General features: G+C 39.2%; 1 protein-coding gene across 1 annotated transcript; it reads right to left on the reverse strand.

Annotated features, from left to right (window-relative positions):
• Positions 1-1,848: 1,848 nt before the first annotated feature.
• LOC136439530 (cholinephosphotransferase 1-like) lies at positions 1,849-17,121 on the reverse strand. Its single transcript, XM_066434947.1, has 9 exons — positions 17,020-17,121; positions 15,773-15,904; positions 14,135-14,282; positions 10,576-10,717; positions 9,046-9,130; positions 6,682-6,783; positions 6,036-6,194; positions 4,517-4,642; positions 1,849-3,451 (listed from the first exon to the last, which is right to left on the reverse strand). Exons 1-7 carry the CDS (start codon positions 17,119-17,121, stop codon positions 6,126-6,128), a joined length of 780 nt encoding a protein of 259 aa, XP_066291044.1. The 3' UTR covers positions 1,849-3,451; positions 4,517-4,642; positions 6,036-6,125.
• Between the last annotated feature and the right edge of the window lie 2,141 nt (positions 17,122-19,262).

Genomic DNA, 19,262 nt, shown 5'->3' on the forward strand with positions numbered 1-19,262 from the left:
GCACCTCTGGACAAGAGGCGCATTAAGTCATACCAAAGACTTTATAAAAATGGTACATACTTATGAAACAGTATGGAAGTTAAACACACTACACTGCCAGTGGACTAGCCCCCTGCTGCAGTGATTGCACCACAGTGTGGCCCCAGGGCTATGAAACGGAGATGGGCACCGCCCTATACATCAATTATGGTGTTGGAGGATTTTAACTTAACTAATATGCATCTGTAATCACAATTCTATCATTTCTCCGGGAAGGAGGATGACCTTCTTCTGGGAGTATTGGAAATGCTTTTGTTTGCGTGTTCCCAGCTAGAACTCCCGATCCTGTTGTCGCATTGGTGTGTAACTTGGTATATCGTTTGCCTGGTTGGGCGTGGTGATGCACGATGCCTTTGTTACACCGTAACTACTTTTATCGTCAATGCAATATCGTAATTGCACCCCTATAATTAATGGCGTGTGCCACTGCCCTGCCATAGAGACCATGCTATAATCCGTTCCGCTTGGCTAGAATACTTCATGCAGATACGGGGTATATATCTTCCCTGCTTGCTGTGATCGTATAGTCACTGTTACATTGTAAAATAGACAACGTGCATCACCACACGCAACCTAGCAAACGATATACAAAGTAACATACCAATGCGGCAACGGGAATTGTGAGTTCTAGCTGCGAACACGTGCAGAGTGACACTTTTACGGACAGTGTGAAAAAGGGAAATCTCTGGACCTTCAAACTTACCACACTTGTATTTTCTAATACGGAGGCTGTGACGAAGTAAAAAGTTTGCGCAGGGGATGAAAGATTGTTGAGATATATCTCTCGGAAAATCCGCGCGCGGGCCGAGGCCAGTGTCACTTCCGGGTGGCTTCACCGGATTGAGAGATCCTGTGACCTTTGACCTTCGTGAAATGTTACCATAATACAAATTAGCCTTTTTTTTATTGCGAATAGGTTGATAGCTATAGATCAGAATTGCCTGCAATGAATTGTGGAAAGAGAATTTACTGCATATTTGTGATTTCTGAAACATCTTAGAGGTAAGGCTGAATTGTTCGTTGATAATCTTCAAATGGGGCCATATAGATCTAAATTTGTGACTTTTCTCAGAATTTCTAGATCCTATCTGGGCCATGCTGTAAAAACGTACTTTTCAGCAGGTTGACCTCTCCTGTATTGAAAGAAAAAGATAAATAAACACTTTTTCTTTACTTGCTATAAAGCACTACTTGGACTGTGCAGAGATGCAATTTGATCTGTGTGGGTCAATGCTTTTAATTCTTTAATTACCTCTTATTAGAAATGCACTTTTCGCATCTAGCTCCACATACAACCCACGATTCCGTTGCTAGCTGCATAGGTACTAAAGTGTCACAAGATGATATAGGACTGGCGGTTCTAATCGAGAAAAAGTGCTTCATGATAAAAATGACATAAAATGGACCAAACCATTAAAGTCTGGGGCTATCATTAACAATCATCCAGTATAATGGCCTATCCCTACACAATTAATCGCCAAATACTACAAAATAAATCAGGATAGTAGTTGTTTGTGATTTCGCACCTTACATCAAGATCCCTTTCATGCATCTATATTACAACTGAGCAGGTCACTTGCAAAGGAAATTTACAAACACCTCACCCACAATGTACACACTATAAATACTTCACGGAGAATTGTGTCCTACGGACTCTTGTTGATATTATAAACGGTGTGTTTTATTGGTTGGGCTATGTCAACTATATATAAATATATATAAACATATATAAATTTATATATATATATATATATATATATATATATATATATACATATATATATATATATATATATGGCACTTTGGGGATTTAGATAGTTTTTATCTATAACACGTGGCCATACCTTTACGTCTTGTTATATATGCACAGCAAACCTATTTGATAACACCATTTCAAATATCTAAACAAACCTCTGTTATTGTCATATAAGACCAATATATGCTGTCCAATAGCATGGTTCCTGACATGAAGAATATTTCTTAAGTATTGCCATATACAAATAATAGAGGACTTATGATAGGATGATTCCAAATATCGAGATATACTTATTACATATTGCCATATACGAAGAAGATATGCAGTCTAAAAGCAAGATTTCTGTTATTAAAGATACTTCTCACATATTGCCATATATGAAAAAAATAGGCTTTCTGATATGATGATTTCCGAATCAAGACATACTTGTTACATATTGCTATATACGAATAAGATATGCTGACTAACAGTATGGTTTCTTATATAGAGAAATACTTCTTACATATTGCCAAATAAGAATAAAATAGGGCATTTAATAGGATGATTTCTAATATCGAGACATACTTATACTCGTTACATATTGTCATATACGAAAAAGATATTCTGTCTAATAGTATGACTTCTAATATCAAGAAGTACTTCTTGCATAATGTCATATACGAATAAGATATGGTATGTAACACTATGAATTCTAATATCTAGAGTCTATAGACGTACCAGCTGTCGTTACATATTGCCATATAGGATCTAGGAATAAAACAGGCTTTCTGATAAGATAATTTCTTAATCGAGACATACTCGTTACATATTGCCATATAAGGATAAGATATTCAGTCTAATAGTATGACTTCTAATATCAAAAAGTACTTCCTGCATATTGCCATATACGAATAAGATATGCTATCTAACACTAAGAATTCTAATATCTAGAGTCTAGACCGTAGACGTACCAGTTGTCGTTACATATTGTCATATATGAATAAGATATGGTATCTAACACTATGAATTCTTATATCTAGAGTCTAGACTTACTGGTTCTCGTTACATTTTGCCATATAGGAATTAAACAGGCTTTCTGACAGGATACTTTCTTAATCGAGACATACTTGTTATATATTGCCATATACGAATGACACATGCTGTCTAATAGGATGATTTCTGATATGTAAGAAATACTTCTTACATATCGCCATATGTCGTCCTTGTACGTTTGTAAGAACATTTTCAAATGAGACTGTGAAGAATTAAGTGATATAAATATATCTGGCCCTATACACGGAGCTATATAAAACAGTCATGTTCATCACCGAAAACGATGGGCTAGTGACTATAAATGTTTTAGTCAAGTAGGCAAGTATCGACAATGCGATTAGTCGATTTTTTCTGTCTCCGGTATCGGATACAATTTCAAAACAAATTTGTAGTTGAATTCCTCTGTAGCCACATGTCCCCCCAATCTACACACAACTGAACTCCATATTAAATTCACCTCGCCTATTCCTGGTTTGCAGTGCTGTGCTAGCGGGTGTTGTTCTTTCCCTTCAGTCCCTTTTTTGACGGCTTGCTCGTTATACTGAAGCAGTAGATGTCAAGGTGCTTGCAAATTTGGGAGCATATAGCGAAACAGTATTGGGCCAGGTCAAGCGTCACAAATATCTGAAAGAGATCACATAAGTATGTAAAAGGTCACAAACAGCCAGAAAAGATTTACAATGATACAACGCAGCAAAACATAATTTATATCAACTGGATTCTTCAAATGAATGTACACCTGTGATGCTAATTACCATTGTGAAGATTCTTCGAACGATATTTCCTTACAAGAAGTAGAGCGCTTGTCGACAGGCTTTCCTTTGTTGACATGACCCGAAGCCTAGTTTGAATTTTTGGAATGGGGATGAATGCATCTATAGCTACAGTTTGGAACATATCTGCACGAAAATCAATGCGCAGACCCATTGCACCTGAACTCGAAAAGGGTCTGTTGCATCAATCATCATTCTAACCTCAGTTAGTTGCCACCTGCCCATCTCGTAAGATGCCTGCCGTAAGTAGGGTGTGACGTACTAAATGAATATGTACAAAAAATTCTAACCCTCATACACACCGAGGGAGTTCATTTGATCCCACGCTTGTACTTCGAAGTGCCGTTTGAACACTTTTTAAAAATTCATTCCGCGACTTGTCAGTAAAACTTTATTGTTATAAGCTATCTTTATTTTTTTTAGGAGATTGGCACAATACCAAAGTCTGGGTTGAGTCCGATTCGGCTCATGGCATCTTTTAGTTTTTTGTCTATATATATTCTTCGAAGTACAATTATTTTGATACCATGAAGTTTGATATCATAATGATTTTACTGTATTTTGTGGAATAGTGAGGGGCAAAGTTATAGATAATCAAGATAGTACCATTTGTGCAAAACGCAGTCCTTCTAAACATTTTGTGTTAATTACGACAATGAACATTATCATTCACACCTAACCATATCAAAATGTGCCTCTTTTATGGAAGAAGCATGCAGCAATGTATGTTAAACGGGAACAAAATGCAAAATGAAGATAATACTAAACAAAACATTATCAGGCCCATATGGACCCGATATGAATATTCCTTCATTTCAGTAGCAAAAAAATATTCTAGGGTGCATGAGGGTTAACTAATAGCAACAGCTACGAAGTGCAATTGCCTTGTATCTACAGATTTAGGGCCACTGCTTACCAAAGTTATCCAGAGAAGGATGTAATCATCAACGAAGCTGTTGAAGCACTGGTTCAGGAGCAGCAAGCCTGGGCCAATCATCGATGAGTCCAATATCGCCATCTGACTTTTTGTAATGTGTGCAACCTGGAGAACCAAAGAACCCAAGAGTAATAGCTGTGTCATAAAACATTCATTAATATGCGCAGCTGATTGTAACATACATATACATGTATGTAAAGCAAACTTACAAAAGGCTTGTTTGTAACACACATACATGTACAGTACACTTACACACGGTTTAATTGTAGCATACATGCATGTATACACAATCAAACAGCTTCAGAAGTCTGATTTTTTATTGGCAAAATCATTGCCTTCAATACACGCCTTGTATTGTACTTTGAACAAGTGCAAACTGTGTATCAGTGCAACATTTCAATTACAAAGTAACAGTAATGGTAAATAAACGCATTATAAAAAAGTGAACCTGCTTAGGTTGAAATTGTTGTCAAAAAGCATATTAGTTAGTAAACTCTAATTCATTGTAAACTACGCCACGATACATCACGGTGTAGACAGAGCGTGTTAAAGGCAACCAAAGCAATATTAGGGCCAAAAAAGGAAATTAAAAAAAATGCTATAATCTTAATGGATATGACATTTACGAACTTTGTACAGCACATATCCGTTATAACTTCATACTTTGAGTATTTCGAAGCCGCGCAAAATCCTGCCGCACGATGATACCCTTAGTTTTGCGACCCTACAAAAACTCCAGCTACGATTTTCAATGAGTTCTCACATCACAACAACGTCGTAATTTTGCATCATGGACGTTGCCATACATTATAATAGTGTTGTTTGAACTTATCATGTATAGAAATTACTAAATAACTTGACTTTCAAAATCCGACTTTCGGGCCCTAATATTGCTTTGGTTGCCTTTAAAATGACGGAGCGTGCTACACGTAAAAAGTGACGACCGTTTCAAACGCAACGAACGTGTACGTGACGGAGCACACATCGGATAACACGCCAGAGTTACTGCAGCTAGTTGTATCACACTGAACGACCTGTCAAACCTTAGGCCTTTGTACATAAACCTTTTTAAAGCCTGTCGTAATTATGTCCTTGCTGTACTACGTGGTAACGAGTTCTACTCCATGTCAATCATAGGACAAACTACATTTGTAATGCCTCAAACATTGGCACGTATTTGCGATAACTTGTTATGACTGTTTCTTAATCTTTTCTGACTTGATATTGGATTCATGGTAGTTATTTAGAAATCATATTGTACGTTATACATAGTCTGTTTTTTTCTGTTTTCCAGTGACATCTGCTCAAGATTTGTTTTTAATGTACCTTTTCATTTTGGAATACCTTGTACACTACGTATACGTTAAAATCTCTTTCCAGTGGTAGGACAGACATTTTACCAGATAGCCAGATGCTAACAATTCTAAATATTCATGATTGGTACTTTTGATATTCCAACTGCCGTAAGTTACATTTATAACATGTAATTAAGACTCACTATAAGTTTGTTGGTGATTTTCGCAAAGGTTGTTCCGATCATGAGCAGGGAGAGGCAGGAATGGGTCTGGAACAGCATCATGGGGGACGTCTAGTAGATGGCGAGAGCCTGGATAACAGGCAGCAGGAAAGCTAGACCCGGAGACAGAGCATCCATGTCCTTTGTGGGAAGAAACAACAAGACTTCACTTTGTTGTATCTTTAAGTTTTGTACTTGACCATAAGAAAGCACGCATCATCATTTGTTTATCACGACTGAACTAGCTGTCCAGTTTTGTCATGTAGTTTATTGTTTACCATGCAGATTTCTGATTATCTGTACTTGTATTACATTTCCTTGAATAAGATATCTTTAGAAAAAAACTGAACATTAGCCACGCACAATAGCAAACCGAGTAAAAATCTAGGCCAAGTGTAACTATGTTTGAAATATATTTGAAAGGAAAATTCAGGACGCTATAGGCTGATTCCTAAATGCCTAATATTCACATAGTACTATGTACTAAACAAAACACGTTTGGATACATGTTTTGATACAGGTTAAGGTACAGATCCATTCAATATCTTTCTTAAAAATCGTCCTATACTTTTTAGTCCGAATCTGTAGCACCAGTAGTAGGTATTCAATTTTACGGAAAAGCACATACCAATGAAGTTGCTGATGAGTAGAGTCCAATTACCACATTTGCTGTCATACACGTCGTGGTTAAAGCTATCGCAGCTCGAACTGATAGACCTATCAGAGGCACCTATATGTACAAACAACAACACTTTTGCATGTCTTCTTTTTCATATCCCTTATGCTAATACCCCACTTTTCTATAAACTAATCGAGTGTAATTGCTCAATCAAGTGTTTATTGTGATAATTAGCTTAACCCGCTGTTTTCAAATACTAGTAAATCATGTGACAATAATCAAACAAGAGTTCGGAGACCTCAGATCTTCGCAAAATATTATGATTATGCAATGAATTGTACATTTGAATAATCTATGCTTGGCCATGTACAGTTTACCTGTCTTATACAGGTCAAAAATGTTAACAGTCCTATCATTTAACACTGAGAAGAATTATGGCACATTTTGCATTAATCATTCAAACCAGGGATTCATTTGCATAATTGATATCTGTTAGCTTCATCTTCAATAAACTACATACATGACATGTATTTGAGTCCTATAATGGAAAACACTGTAAATCTTTCATCATAATGAATGCAAATTGTGTTTAATGGTGCATAATTTTTATTCTTATGTACATCTCTGTCTAAGCTGCATTCATACTAAGTATGATGGAAATCCGTTGTTCCTTTCTTCAGTTATTCTCCTTGGCATAGTTTGACAACACCTGACACCGCCCCTGCAGTTCCAAAGCAATCGTCTAGGGGGCCCAAACCTACACCACTTCTTCCTTGCATTACAAGCTAGCGGCCACTAAAAAATCAACATCACAGCACATCCAGGTCAAAAGATACAAAAACAGAAGTTCTGCAGCAGTACCAAAGTCACATACTAGGAGGCCCAAAATCGACCTTCACCTCTGTCTCCCCAACACCCACCCACATACAAAATATCATTGTAATCCATCCAGAGGTTCTTGAGGTATTCTGACTACAATTATCCGGAACAACCAACATACAGACAGGCAGACACACGCAGACAGACAGACAGACACACACACAGACACGCCAAAAACAATATCTGCATGGAGATAAAAAAATGAGAGGGTTTGGAATCAGATTTCCAATGCAATCAAAGTATAGCGTTAAGGACTTTCGTATCTCTTTGACTTTGTCTTGCCAGGCCTAAATCATCAGTCCAATGCCAATTCCAACATTCTAACGCAGGTAAAAAAATGTCAAAGCCAGGGTGTTCGTTACACACTAAGTTAAAATAAATCCGGAAATTCTTCTTGCAAACGCACATCCATCCACATAAGTGGATCGGTATCATCCGGCAAAACATAGATATTTAGCAATAATTTCCGGCTGCTTGTAAAGATATACGGCTCTATTCCCAAAATACACAAATATATGATACGTTTCTACTGCAGTATTAGTCGTCGTTATCAGGTATTGCTTGTACACCACGGCTAACACCAGTGTGCTAGTTTAGACATGAGAATGCTTTCTGCCACGATGTTAGTCATTGCTATCGGATATCATACAGCTAAATGACGTTAACCAAAGAAGGCTTCATTTTCCACAGATACCTGTCATTATTACTTCATATTCGTGAGCCCCACATAAATCCAACATTACATTCCAGTGTATTAGAAGAGGACTCGTTATCTTCAACTTGACATATGACTTGAGGGTGTGTAATATAAAAGAGTGGTCGGGAAAGACGACGGTTCAGCTGATCAGACTGATGACCGCCAGAGCTAGAGATGGAGAATGTTTGTGGACAGACTGCGGCTATAGCTAGTAGCTATGGGACTAAGTGAATGATTGGATGGATGAATGAATGAATGTGAATTAATGTTAAAAGATTTACATGAAACACAGACGTTGTATCATTCATGTGTAATTTTCATTCACTATGTAATAATGGCTGTGTGATGATAACGTTAATGTCCGGCTTTCTTCGGTGAGCAGGGTGTCATATGGTCGATGCCTATAAACACTTCGCGAACGACCTCATTTGCTTCGCTCACTCGGTTAGTTCATTGGCTATAGGAACTGACCATGAAGCAAGATAAGAGAGTTTTGTCAAATATGCCTGTCAGAAACACGTTGCCATGGCAACACGAAATAATTTTGAGTTTATGCAAACATTGTACTATTGTAGCCTTATGGAAATCCGAGTTTGACTGTTCTAGCATAAGTCGTTCGGGAGTTATGCGACATGAAACGGGCCTGAAAATCCCCCCTGGTCTGAATAGGGTTAAGCAATTGCTGTAACTCGTTGCTTTAAAAAAAGTCCATCAAAGGGATCCATTATAACTTCAGCGGATGTAGTGTTTGTCAGTACAATATGAAAAAAATGCGAACAAAAGAAAGTATACATTACGTTGATTGACCAGACGGAGGGACCAAAAACAGCTGAAACAATATGTATTCCCATGACGGTACTATTCAGCTCTGGGCCTTCAATCCTGAAGACAAAAGAAGGGTAAATAAAAAGAACAGCATAAGTGACAAATGTAATCAAACATAAAAAACACAATGCGATGGTCCTTCGCTTAATCGGGAAACTGTTATAATCACGGCAACAAAATGAGTATAGGAATTATCAAATGTTTTAGTCTGAGCCTTTTATCTGAATCAAGTCGAGTCAAGAACTTTTATCTGGTAATTTTCGGCCTCCGTCAACACATTAACCTCACTGCAAACACCATAATACTTCACGGAGGATTGTGTCTTTTAAGGACTCTTGTTTTGTTTCAGAAACTTAAAGTTCATCGTTTGAGCAAGTTTATTGGATTGAGCTGTAGAAAGGCGGGTCCGGGCAGAAGTTGTCCGGGATGTCAAGTCGAGTTATTCCAGTAGTCCTGTCAAGTGTTCTGTTCGCGGGATTGGGCTTTGAGAAAGTCTGTGCGGCCTGCTCAGGGGCTGGCGTTAGAATGAATGAATACCTCGTGTGCGGGGACCACCCACCAGAGTGTCAGACAGATAGCTTAGTAACTATGGCAACTGTCGCGGGAGGATTACTTGGGAAACGGCTAGTTCTCGCTTTACGTCAGAAACCCAGTTACATCGGCACCATATAAACTATTATAGCATGCCTTTTACAATGAAAAATAATACCATATGCCACATCCATACATTAAAAGATTAAACCCCAGAGCTGTCCTTGGAAGTGCGTCAAAAACACAAGTGCCAAAATGCCACTGCACAACACAATGACAGACGACACATTTCGGGGCGACCCACTCACTACATTAGACATGGTGTTCTTTACAAAGCGTGATCATAACAAATGAGACACCTTTTTATGCAACATGTACAAGCTTGTTTATAATATAGCACATAATGCTAATCATTGAACACAACAGCGTAATCTCATGCAGCCAATGAATGCACGGCCATAACCAAGGAAACAATGTGGAATCATTGTAGAAGGCAACAAATAAACCTTTCATTGTTATATTTTATAATATAATAAAACGCAATTAGCCACTCAGTGACGTAGAGATCAAATGTTTTTCTTAAGTGCATATTGGATTCATGTCTGTTTAGATCTCCATATCTATATGGTGTCATAGAGTTCCATATTGATGATTACTCTCCAAGCAGAGGATGGGTTCCGGCAGGTTTTTGACGTGTTTTTAGACGTTTTTGTCGGCCTTTCTACATTTTCATTTTTTGTTTGTCTCTATAAACCTGGGTTTATAGAGACAAAAAAAAAATGAAAATGTAGAAAGGCCGACAAAAACGCCTAAAACACGTCAAAAACCTGCCGGAACCCATCCTCTGCTTGGAGAGTAATTGATGATTTGTTTGTAATGCCAACATTTCAACATATTTTCCTATTTGAATTGATCCTGGTGGTCAGGTGTCTATACTTTCCCTCGGGAAAAGAAGTAATATTACTACTTACCACCCATATGAGAATGTCCCTGTCAGGTATTGACTCCAGTTCATAGAGTAGAAGAAAAAGGCGATGATAGTCAACGACAAAAACATCCAGCCTGGTTCCTCTCCCATTTTCATTGCGCAGATTGTTGCAATGCGCGTGGAAACTAATAAGCAGAGAAGAGAAGAAATCACAATCAAAGAATATGATGTTGTGTAAAATTTTTGTTGCACGTAGATCATCATAACATTAAGTCGTGACAAAACGTGTGGCGTCGTTTGGCGCAAGTGGTAGAGCGCGCGGCTGTCAAACAATGGGACCCAGGATCTAATCCCAGGTTGTGTCCAGAGACATGTCCGAACTTGCGCCCCGACGTTGTGCCTTTGGGCACGACTTTCCTCACTTCACTCAGGTGTAAATGGGTTAGGGTTAGGGACGTCCCTCGGATAGGACGTTAAATGGAGGTCCCGTGTTTGAGGAGAGTCGCATCTTGAGCACGTAAAAGAACCCACCACATCTTTCGAAAAAGAGTACGGGCATGCCCCGGTGTGAGTGGATCAAAACATTCCGGCCTTAATGGGGTAGGGAATTTCCCGAGCAGCCTTCGTAACCCCTGCTTCTCATAATGGGTCAGTGAAGTCATGCTTGTCTCGAGCATTGATGTTTCTGACCCAGGGCGAAGAGAAGCTGCTACAGTAAGAATTAGTTCAGTGCTTTGATGAGTGGCCCCCTACGGCCTTGCACTGAGCGAGTTCGTTAAAAAAAATCATTACAGGCAACGTAGCATAAGGACACACACATTTCTTCCTAACACAAAAAAGATAGACTTGCATTAACTGTGCAGACGATGCTCTTATATGCATAAAAAAGGTCTATAATGTTCCTTTTGCAGAATACTAGGCCGAAATTTTTCACTCACGCCACTTCTTTGCGAGTCCAACAGCTATCACTGCTTGAAAAAGACCATAGCACGTCTAGAACGAGGGATATGAACACCGAACGTCTTGCTGCAGTACCATTGAAAGCCGCTTAGGGCCCAAAATCTAGTCGTTTCATTATTTTGGCAGATACCTACTAACATGTCAAATATAGTAAACATTCGTATAGAGTCCATTCCAAGTCACCGCGAGGGTTGTTATTGTCATAATTTAGAACTATTTTCAAGTTATTGTTATTATTTGTGTAAGAGATTTGATACTTTTGAAATATTTTGAATGTGATTTCAACTTTCTAAACATTTCTTAAGTTTTCTAAAACTTTAGAAATATTCATGATGTAGAATATGATATTTACAATGGTTTCTAAATAATGGTAACAGCATTCTACCATTATTCACAATTTTGTACGATTTCTTACCATTTTCTACCATTATTTGTAACATCTCTATAAATAGGTCAGAGGGCTGGGAAGAAAGCAATTCACACATCCTTGCGAAGTTTAGGGAAGAATGCTTTCCACAAAGGACCGAGCGGTGTCCTGCAGTGAAGTCTAAAGATGTACAAAGGCAGACAGAAGGGCCAGATTAGCACCTACTTTTATGGGGGCAATCACCATTCTACCATTGTTAACCATTTTCTACCATTTCTTGTTAATATTTCTAAAAGTTAAATAATAACATAGATGTTTAGAAATTATGACAAATAAAGAGTTTTTGTGCAGTTACTTTCAAAATATTTCTAAATTATCTAATTAAATTCAAATAAATTCATATTTTTGTATTTGATCTTTTAGAAAAATTTAGAACTATTGACAGTCAGATATTCTTTTATTAGAAATGTTTCAAAATGATTACAAATATTATTATAAAACCCTCGCGGTGACTCGGAATGGACTCTAATAGAACTAATCGAATTTTGCTGGTCATAAACTGACAGACAAACCTTATTTTGGAAGGTAATAAAGTTGACTCTGCAGTCAACACAAAAAGCTGCTATGGGGTGAAACATGGTAAACAAATTAAAATGACATGACCATGTCATGTCCAGAACGCGAGATATAGAAGCAGGAAGTTCTGTTGCAGTACCAAAGGAAGTCATCAGGTGGTTAAGGCAGGCTTGTCCTACTTTTCGCCGACACCTTTCCATATACCAAATATTATCTAGGATCCATAATTAGCTCCTCGAGTTAAGCTATCCACAAACAAAATGTTCAACCTACAATCCTACACAGTGTGTCAAGATCAAAACTTCTGGGCAAAGTTAAAAAGCGCAATATAACGTGTCTGAATGATCTCATCAGATGACGTGAATGACTAAATAACGAGTTCCTTTATTCACAACGACAAATTTAACCCTATCTAGACGGGGGGGGTCTAAAAGTGCCCGCGCCAACTTTGACATCGTATAAATGCCAAACGACGTATGGTAGGACAACCAAACTTGGTGACTTTTCCTAAAATTTAGTTGGCAACAATATTATGATAAAAGTGTAAGTTTATCATTTTTCGTGTTGCCATTGCAACTATTTTCTGAAGAGGCATTTTATGCAAATTTCACTAATTTCGATTTAAACATAGTTGTTTCCAGTGTTTTATTGCTCAACCACCCTAGTTTCTTATATGTATAACATCATATGTAATCTAATGTAACTGTCATGATTCAAATTCATAAATTATGCTAATTTGATGACATCATCGCTCAAAATCCAAGATGGCGGACAGGATCATTATTTTCAGTATAAACAGGCTTTTTCGCCTTTAAATTCGTCATAACCTGAAATTTTCTTAACCAGAAACATTCAGATTATTTTTTTTTCTATTTTGGTTGTTATTTGGGGTCATAAATGGGAAAAAAGTATTTTTTGAAATTTCGAAATGGCCGATCCAAGATGGCGGATCCCAGGGGGTCGCTAACAACACATGACGTCATCGTTCGACGTCATTTTGACGCTCACTTCGTCACCACTGACTTCAATAATCTTGGCATACCCTTAAATCAGTAATACGCACTATTTTGTCTAATACGTTTAAATATTATGGGAATTCCCTATTTAGCCAATAAAATCACACCGATGACGTCATAATTACGTCATATTACGTCATAACGTCACCAAAATTACAGGAAATATAAAACTTTGCGTGAAAATCACTCCCTGCAAATTTGGTGATGATACGGCATACCGTTCGGAAGTTATGATGGGGGGGGGGGTCGAAAGAGCTAAGTCTAAAAAAAAGCCCGGTCTAGCTAGATAGGGTTAATAGCCGACATTGGACGACCGCCTGTCATCTGCTTCAGGGCATTTCTGACTGGTTTACTTTGCACTGCAGCTAGGTGCCACTGCGAACAATGCGGTTCCAAACGATTGAAGACAATTTGTTACTTGACAACATACAATATATGTATATAACAACATATACTTTTGAGTCTGCATTGTGTCCTTGTCATTGCTCAACAATGTTTATGTATGTGACAATACTTTACGTTTGGGACCTCATTGTTAGATATGTGGTTGTGAATACAGAACTTTGTAATTCCAAAGAAAATGTCAGCCATGGATCCTGCTATTGAGATCCTATATAAAACTTTTAGCTTACCATATGCGATACTTCAATGAATGTACCATTATCTTTGCCTTAGATTCTCACCTATTGATATGGCGTCACAGCCATGGTCGAAAAGATTCCCAAGCGGCGTGGCGCTTCCTGTTCGGCGCGCCTGTATACCATCGATGTGGTCCAAAGTGTGATAAAGGAACGCCCCCAAGGCAAATAACAAATACACCCACGCTGGGGCCTGTACATTGAATACAAAGGTAGGAAAAACAAACGAAACACTTACAAGTCACTATAAGCAGTGTGATTAAGTCTCGTGTCAATTAGTTAGGCCCCGTTCATATGCTTCGGTCCCAATTGGGAAAGTGGGGCCCCGCCGGGTAGTTCGTGGGCTTCTTTTCATGAATTCATCCGGATCATTTTAATTCATTTTCCTATCAGCAAAAAGGGACTCGCAAAGCGGTGAATCAACTGTTGTCGACCACAGAAATCTTTGACATGTTACCCACAATGCATCTCACTTATCATGCGCATGCGCAGTTTGAATCATGAAATTCTTAATTGCATGACAGGGGAGACTAAAGGGATTGCGCCTGCGCCTAGACCCCACGATAAGAGACCTTAAGTAAAAAACAGGGTTAAAACCATTGAAAATCCTTTTTTGGTGGGATTATTTGTGACATCTGGGCAGTATAGGAGGGCTGTGGTAGGACAGACTCTGTATTTGCTGAATTAGTTCAAATAAATGGTCTGTCTCTACCCTGTGTGTTTTGGCACCCCCCTGATATACTGGCATGGTCTTCAACTGGGTGTCTGAAGCCTGTCGGACCAATCCAAAGGCTCTGTTAAGGGGGGGGGGGGTATATCTGGAGAATAGCCGTATAGAATTTGTCAGGAATGAATCTTATGGCAGTTGACATAACTGGTTATTATTTGAGGGTGTTTGTAGTCTGTTGTTTTGATTCCTGAGATAATGACACCTTCTTTTTCTTAACTTCCTCATAGGATACATGCATTACTGGCTTTTATTGTAACTGTTTAGTCTCCCCGACATTCGCGTAGAATATTTGTTTCAGTCCAATCATTCCTTGGTGATTTTGACAATAAAAAGGCAGTGAATGGGTGATATGATAAAAATGATAAAGTCACTACGCTCGGTGGACTATGTAGGAAATAGAATAGGCACTATATACAGGCCTCTGGTCGGGATATTAATCTTTTACGTACAAACCAGATTGATAGGCTGACACAAAAGTTAGGGCTGCTCATAGGAAAGCATGTTGAAATACACTGAAACAAGTCATCATAAAAGTACTAACCCAAATTTCAATCTTAAAAATGCTGGTCCACTAGAAAGTCACAAGGGTATACTTGAAAAATGCAAAAAAAAGCAGGAGGTTGTTCAGCTCAAACTCCGAGGTAAGCTACCCCAGATTTCTGATGTATCCATCCGCATGACCCAACAACTCACATGTCTTTACCCCAGATAAAATGGTGAACTTGACAAATTTCAACCAAAATGGGAAAGCTTAGACCCTACCTGTTCCTTCTTACCGGTTAACCTCTTAAGTCTCCAGATTGGGGCAAAATTTTCAAGCGAAAGAAGGATTTTCAAGGATTTTAGCTGGCGGTTTCTATTTTGAGACCTCCACTGCGCAACTCAACTTTTGGGTCAGCCCTAATGCCCAGCAAACTTTATCAAAACACTAGTAGTGTTACCAGATATCTCACCTCTTCCCGTGCTGTAGGGCAGTAGTACATAAGCAGCAGTGACGGCACCATCTCGAATGTCAGTCCCAAAAGTGTGATGAGGTTTGGCGCCACCCAGTACGGAACTCTTTCTCCAAGCCAGTCCCAAAAGGGCTGTGGATATGATGGAACCGTGATTTTAAGGGAAATTGACATCAGAAAAGGACATATAGCCACCAGCCAAAAAAAAAATCAAGACCGTATAGCACGTCCAGGTCAAAAGATAGAAAAAACGGAAGTTCTGCTGCAGTACTAGGATCACATACTAGGGGCCCAAAATCAACCTTAGCCTTTGTCTCGTCAACACCTACATACCAAATATCATCATAATTCATTCAGAGGTTCTCGAGTTATGCTGACTACAAAAATCCGGTAACACATAAAGACAGACACAAACACACACACACAGACACACCCGAAACAATATCTCTATTTTTCACGACAGTAAATTCTTAGTTTACTTCTACATCTGTGGTTATTGTTGTTCCCTACGGGAAAAAGGCTTAGATAGCTTCTGGTGGTTGTCTAAGCTCGCTGTTTACATGTTACGTTTGTATAAGAATGTGCATATACATGATAGGAGATCGTTCCAAATGTGCCTCGAATGCATCAAATTGGTCATTTCAGCTGATTATATGTTTCATGCTGTTTATATTTCAATTATGCAGTGTTTTACGAGGCAAGGACACTGTAAAACTACACTGTAATGCAATTTCAAGGACCCAGTAAGGACTGCAAGTTTGATTGAACAATAAAGTTTTAAGTTTGAATTCAAGTATTTCTGTCATCCAGCTTTTTTTTTTCTTTTGCTGGCCAATTTTCTATAAAAACTTAAGTATAGAATCTATATGCAACTTAAGACATTTATAAGTGAGTTTTTCGAACGTCCGGGGTGTCAAGCCTATCCGTACTTTCCTTGCATATTGTATATAGTAGCTGTCATAATAGTCGTGGGAAGAGCCACTGACGATAGGTCCTGACATTTCGGTTGGCTTCGTACGGAACCGATTTCGACCTGGTTTCTGGGCATCAGATATATCTTCGGACACGACTGTATGAACCTAGTTACGAGATGTTAACCTTAGATACACGAACACCACCATAAAAACTTAGTAGACGTTCTGCATACGTGTTTCATGCCTCACATGCCTCACATGCCTTCGTGAACATACAATGTAAAATCCACAACCCCCTCCCAATCCTCCAATATTGAAGAACAACAAACTTACCTGCAAGAGAGGACTCAAGAGCGAGGCTCCTCGGCCTTCCGACACGTATTCATATTCGTCTAAGCTCTTTAGCTGAGCCGCGTTCAAGGTGGGCTGGTTCATTCTTAGAAGAAAATTGATCATTATGGAATCTTTTGATGATCACGCTAATAAGCAGGTGTAACACGCTCTATCAAACACCTTTGTAAGTGACGTGGTGCGCATGCGCCTCAAGGATAAATCCACTGATCAATCAAAAGGCGGCTTGACGTTTCTAACAGAAACCCTTTAGGTCTCTTCTGGCAAATGGTGTAACTTCAGCCAGAAACAGCGGCGTATAAGTAATCTTAAGTCACAATGGGACCTTTTTATGAACCCCGGCTGTTTGCGTTGCAAGCTTTGTTTGCGCAATTGCCAACCTTTGATATCACAATCCATTGATTACTTAATGCGTGACATTTTAAATTAGGTCAACGACCTACAGGATGGGTCTCTTTGACTGTCATGAGTTGGCAAATTATGCGACACCGCAAATTTTAATGGTATACCTTCTCTGAACTTCAGTTCGAAATTCAGTTCAAAATTTTCAAAATTCAACCCTCTGAGATGACAGTTCCTATATTTTGAGGATTTCAAAGTAAGAATCGAAGGCTGTCGTTAACAGCGCTGACAAGTTCACTCATACAAGTGAGAATGCATTAATGATTTTTTTTCGGCCACCTCTGAGTGTGTTTCTGCAGCAGCCTACGGACTTGTTACTTAGAGAAATTCTAACATTTTGTTTTATAAAGGTAACATTACTACATGTAGCTGGCAGAACGTAAAAGGGCCGTTTACCATACCGCGCAAGGTCTATAGTCGTTCTCGTATGTGGCAGCATAGAAAACGCGTTTAGTGGAGAGCAGGATGGTCACTTATGTTCCCGCCAAGAAAAGCCTCGTAAGGCCCGATAGTACCTTGCAGTTCAAAAGGGACTAGGTTTAAAATCTCAATCTATGGCCATCTGTGGTCCAAGACGGCCAGTGACCATCCTTAACTTTATTGATGGTAAGACAATCTGACTAGGACGTGCAGCAGATACCCGTCTCGCCAGTCGGGTACTGATCGTCAGGTACCGAAATCGATATGGGTCTCACAATTACAGTATTGGAGGGGTGTACAGGGTGCGTCTTGAACTCTGGTGACTGAAGTGACCACCCGTTGAACCGTACACCTTATCTACGGTTAATTAATACAAAGTTGTTCTTATTATAAGGAGAGTTGACAACCAAGAAGGGACGAAATGCTCATCAAATTGTCACCAAAAATGTCAATTTCTGATGATTCGTGTTACTCTATTTGCATGTTTTGCGCCCAATCAAAAGTTCGGAAGTTGCATTCCTTCGCCATGTTTGGTAGAGGGCGTAACAGGAAAAGTTTGAGGATAAAAGTTGAAACTTTGGTTAGGTGGTCGGAGTCACCATCAGATCACGATACCATCTCGACACAAGGGGCAGAGAAGGGTAAGGCAGTTCCGTCCGCTCCCGGGTGTGGCTCCCGAGCCGGGATTTTACCATCAGGGTGGGCTGCTGGCGTCTGAACTATTGTTAGCCAAGAAAGGAACTGTACGATCTGATCAAGTTGTAACCGTTGTGAAGTCGTCTACCATGACGCGGTGCCACTGAGATACTGTTCCGTTCTTGTACCGTCTGTCGAATGATTCGACAGGAATAAACCTTATTAACCTGGAACTCAGTCTCCTTGCCTTTGCTCTCGGACACGACACCAGGAGCCAGGCTACTTTCTGTTACCTCTTTTCACTTACGTAAAGCTGGGTGGAGTTGGGCTAGCTATAGTAGTTGGCTACACCAAGTTTAAGGTGTTCTATTGACTTGGCTTCAACCAGATCGAATGTTTTAGGGAAATTTTTCCGTGTGTTCCAGGATTGAATAACCATGGCTGACCCACATTTCACGCGACCCATGATAACAGTGGATTTGGATTTTACTGGAATTGCAACAGTGCAATACACGTGCCTGAAATAAAAATGAAATAGAATTGAATTGCATTTTATATATGTTATAAGGGGTGTCCCTGTGGTGTAGTGGTCTGCGCCTTTGCTACTCTGCCACATCTGGTTCAAATTACTTGGACCAGAAGGTCTGGGGTTCAAGCCCCACGTAGGGCACCTCTGGACAAGAGGCGCATTAAGTCATACCAAAGACTTTATAAAAATGGTACATACTTATGAAACAGTATGGAAGTTAAACACACTACACTGCCAG

The sequence above is a fragment of the Branchiostoma lanceolatum genome, chromosome 8, assembly GCF_035083965.1.
Source record: "Branchiostoma lanceolatum isolate klBraLanc5 chromosome 8, klBraLanc5.hap2, whole genome shotgun sequence".
NCBI lineage: Eukaryota > Metazoa > Chordata > Leptocardii > Amphioxiformes > Branchiostomatidae > Branchiostoma > Branchiostoma lanceolatum.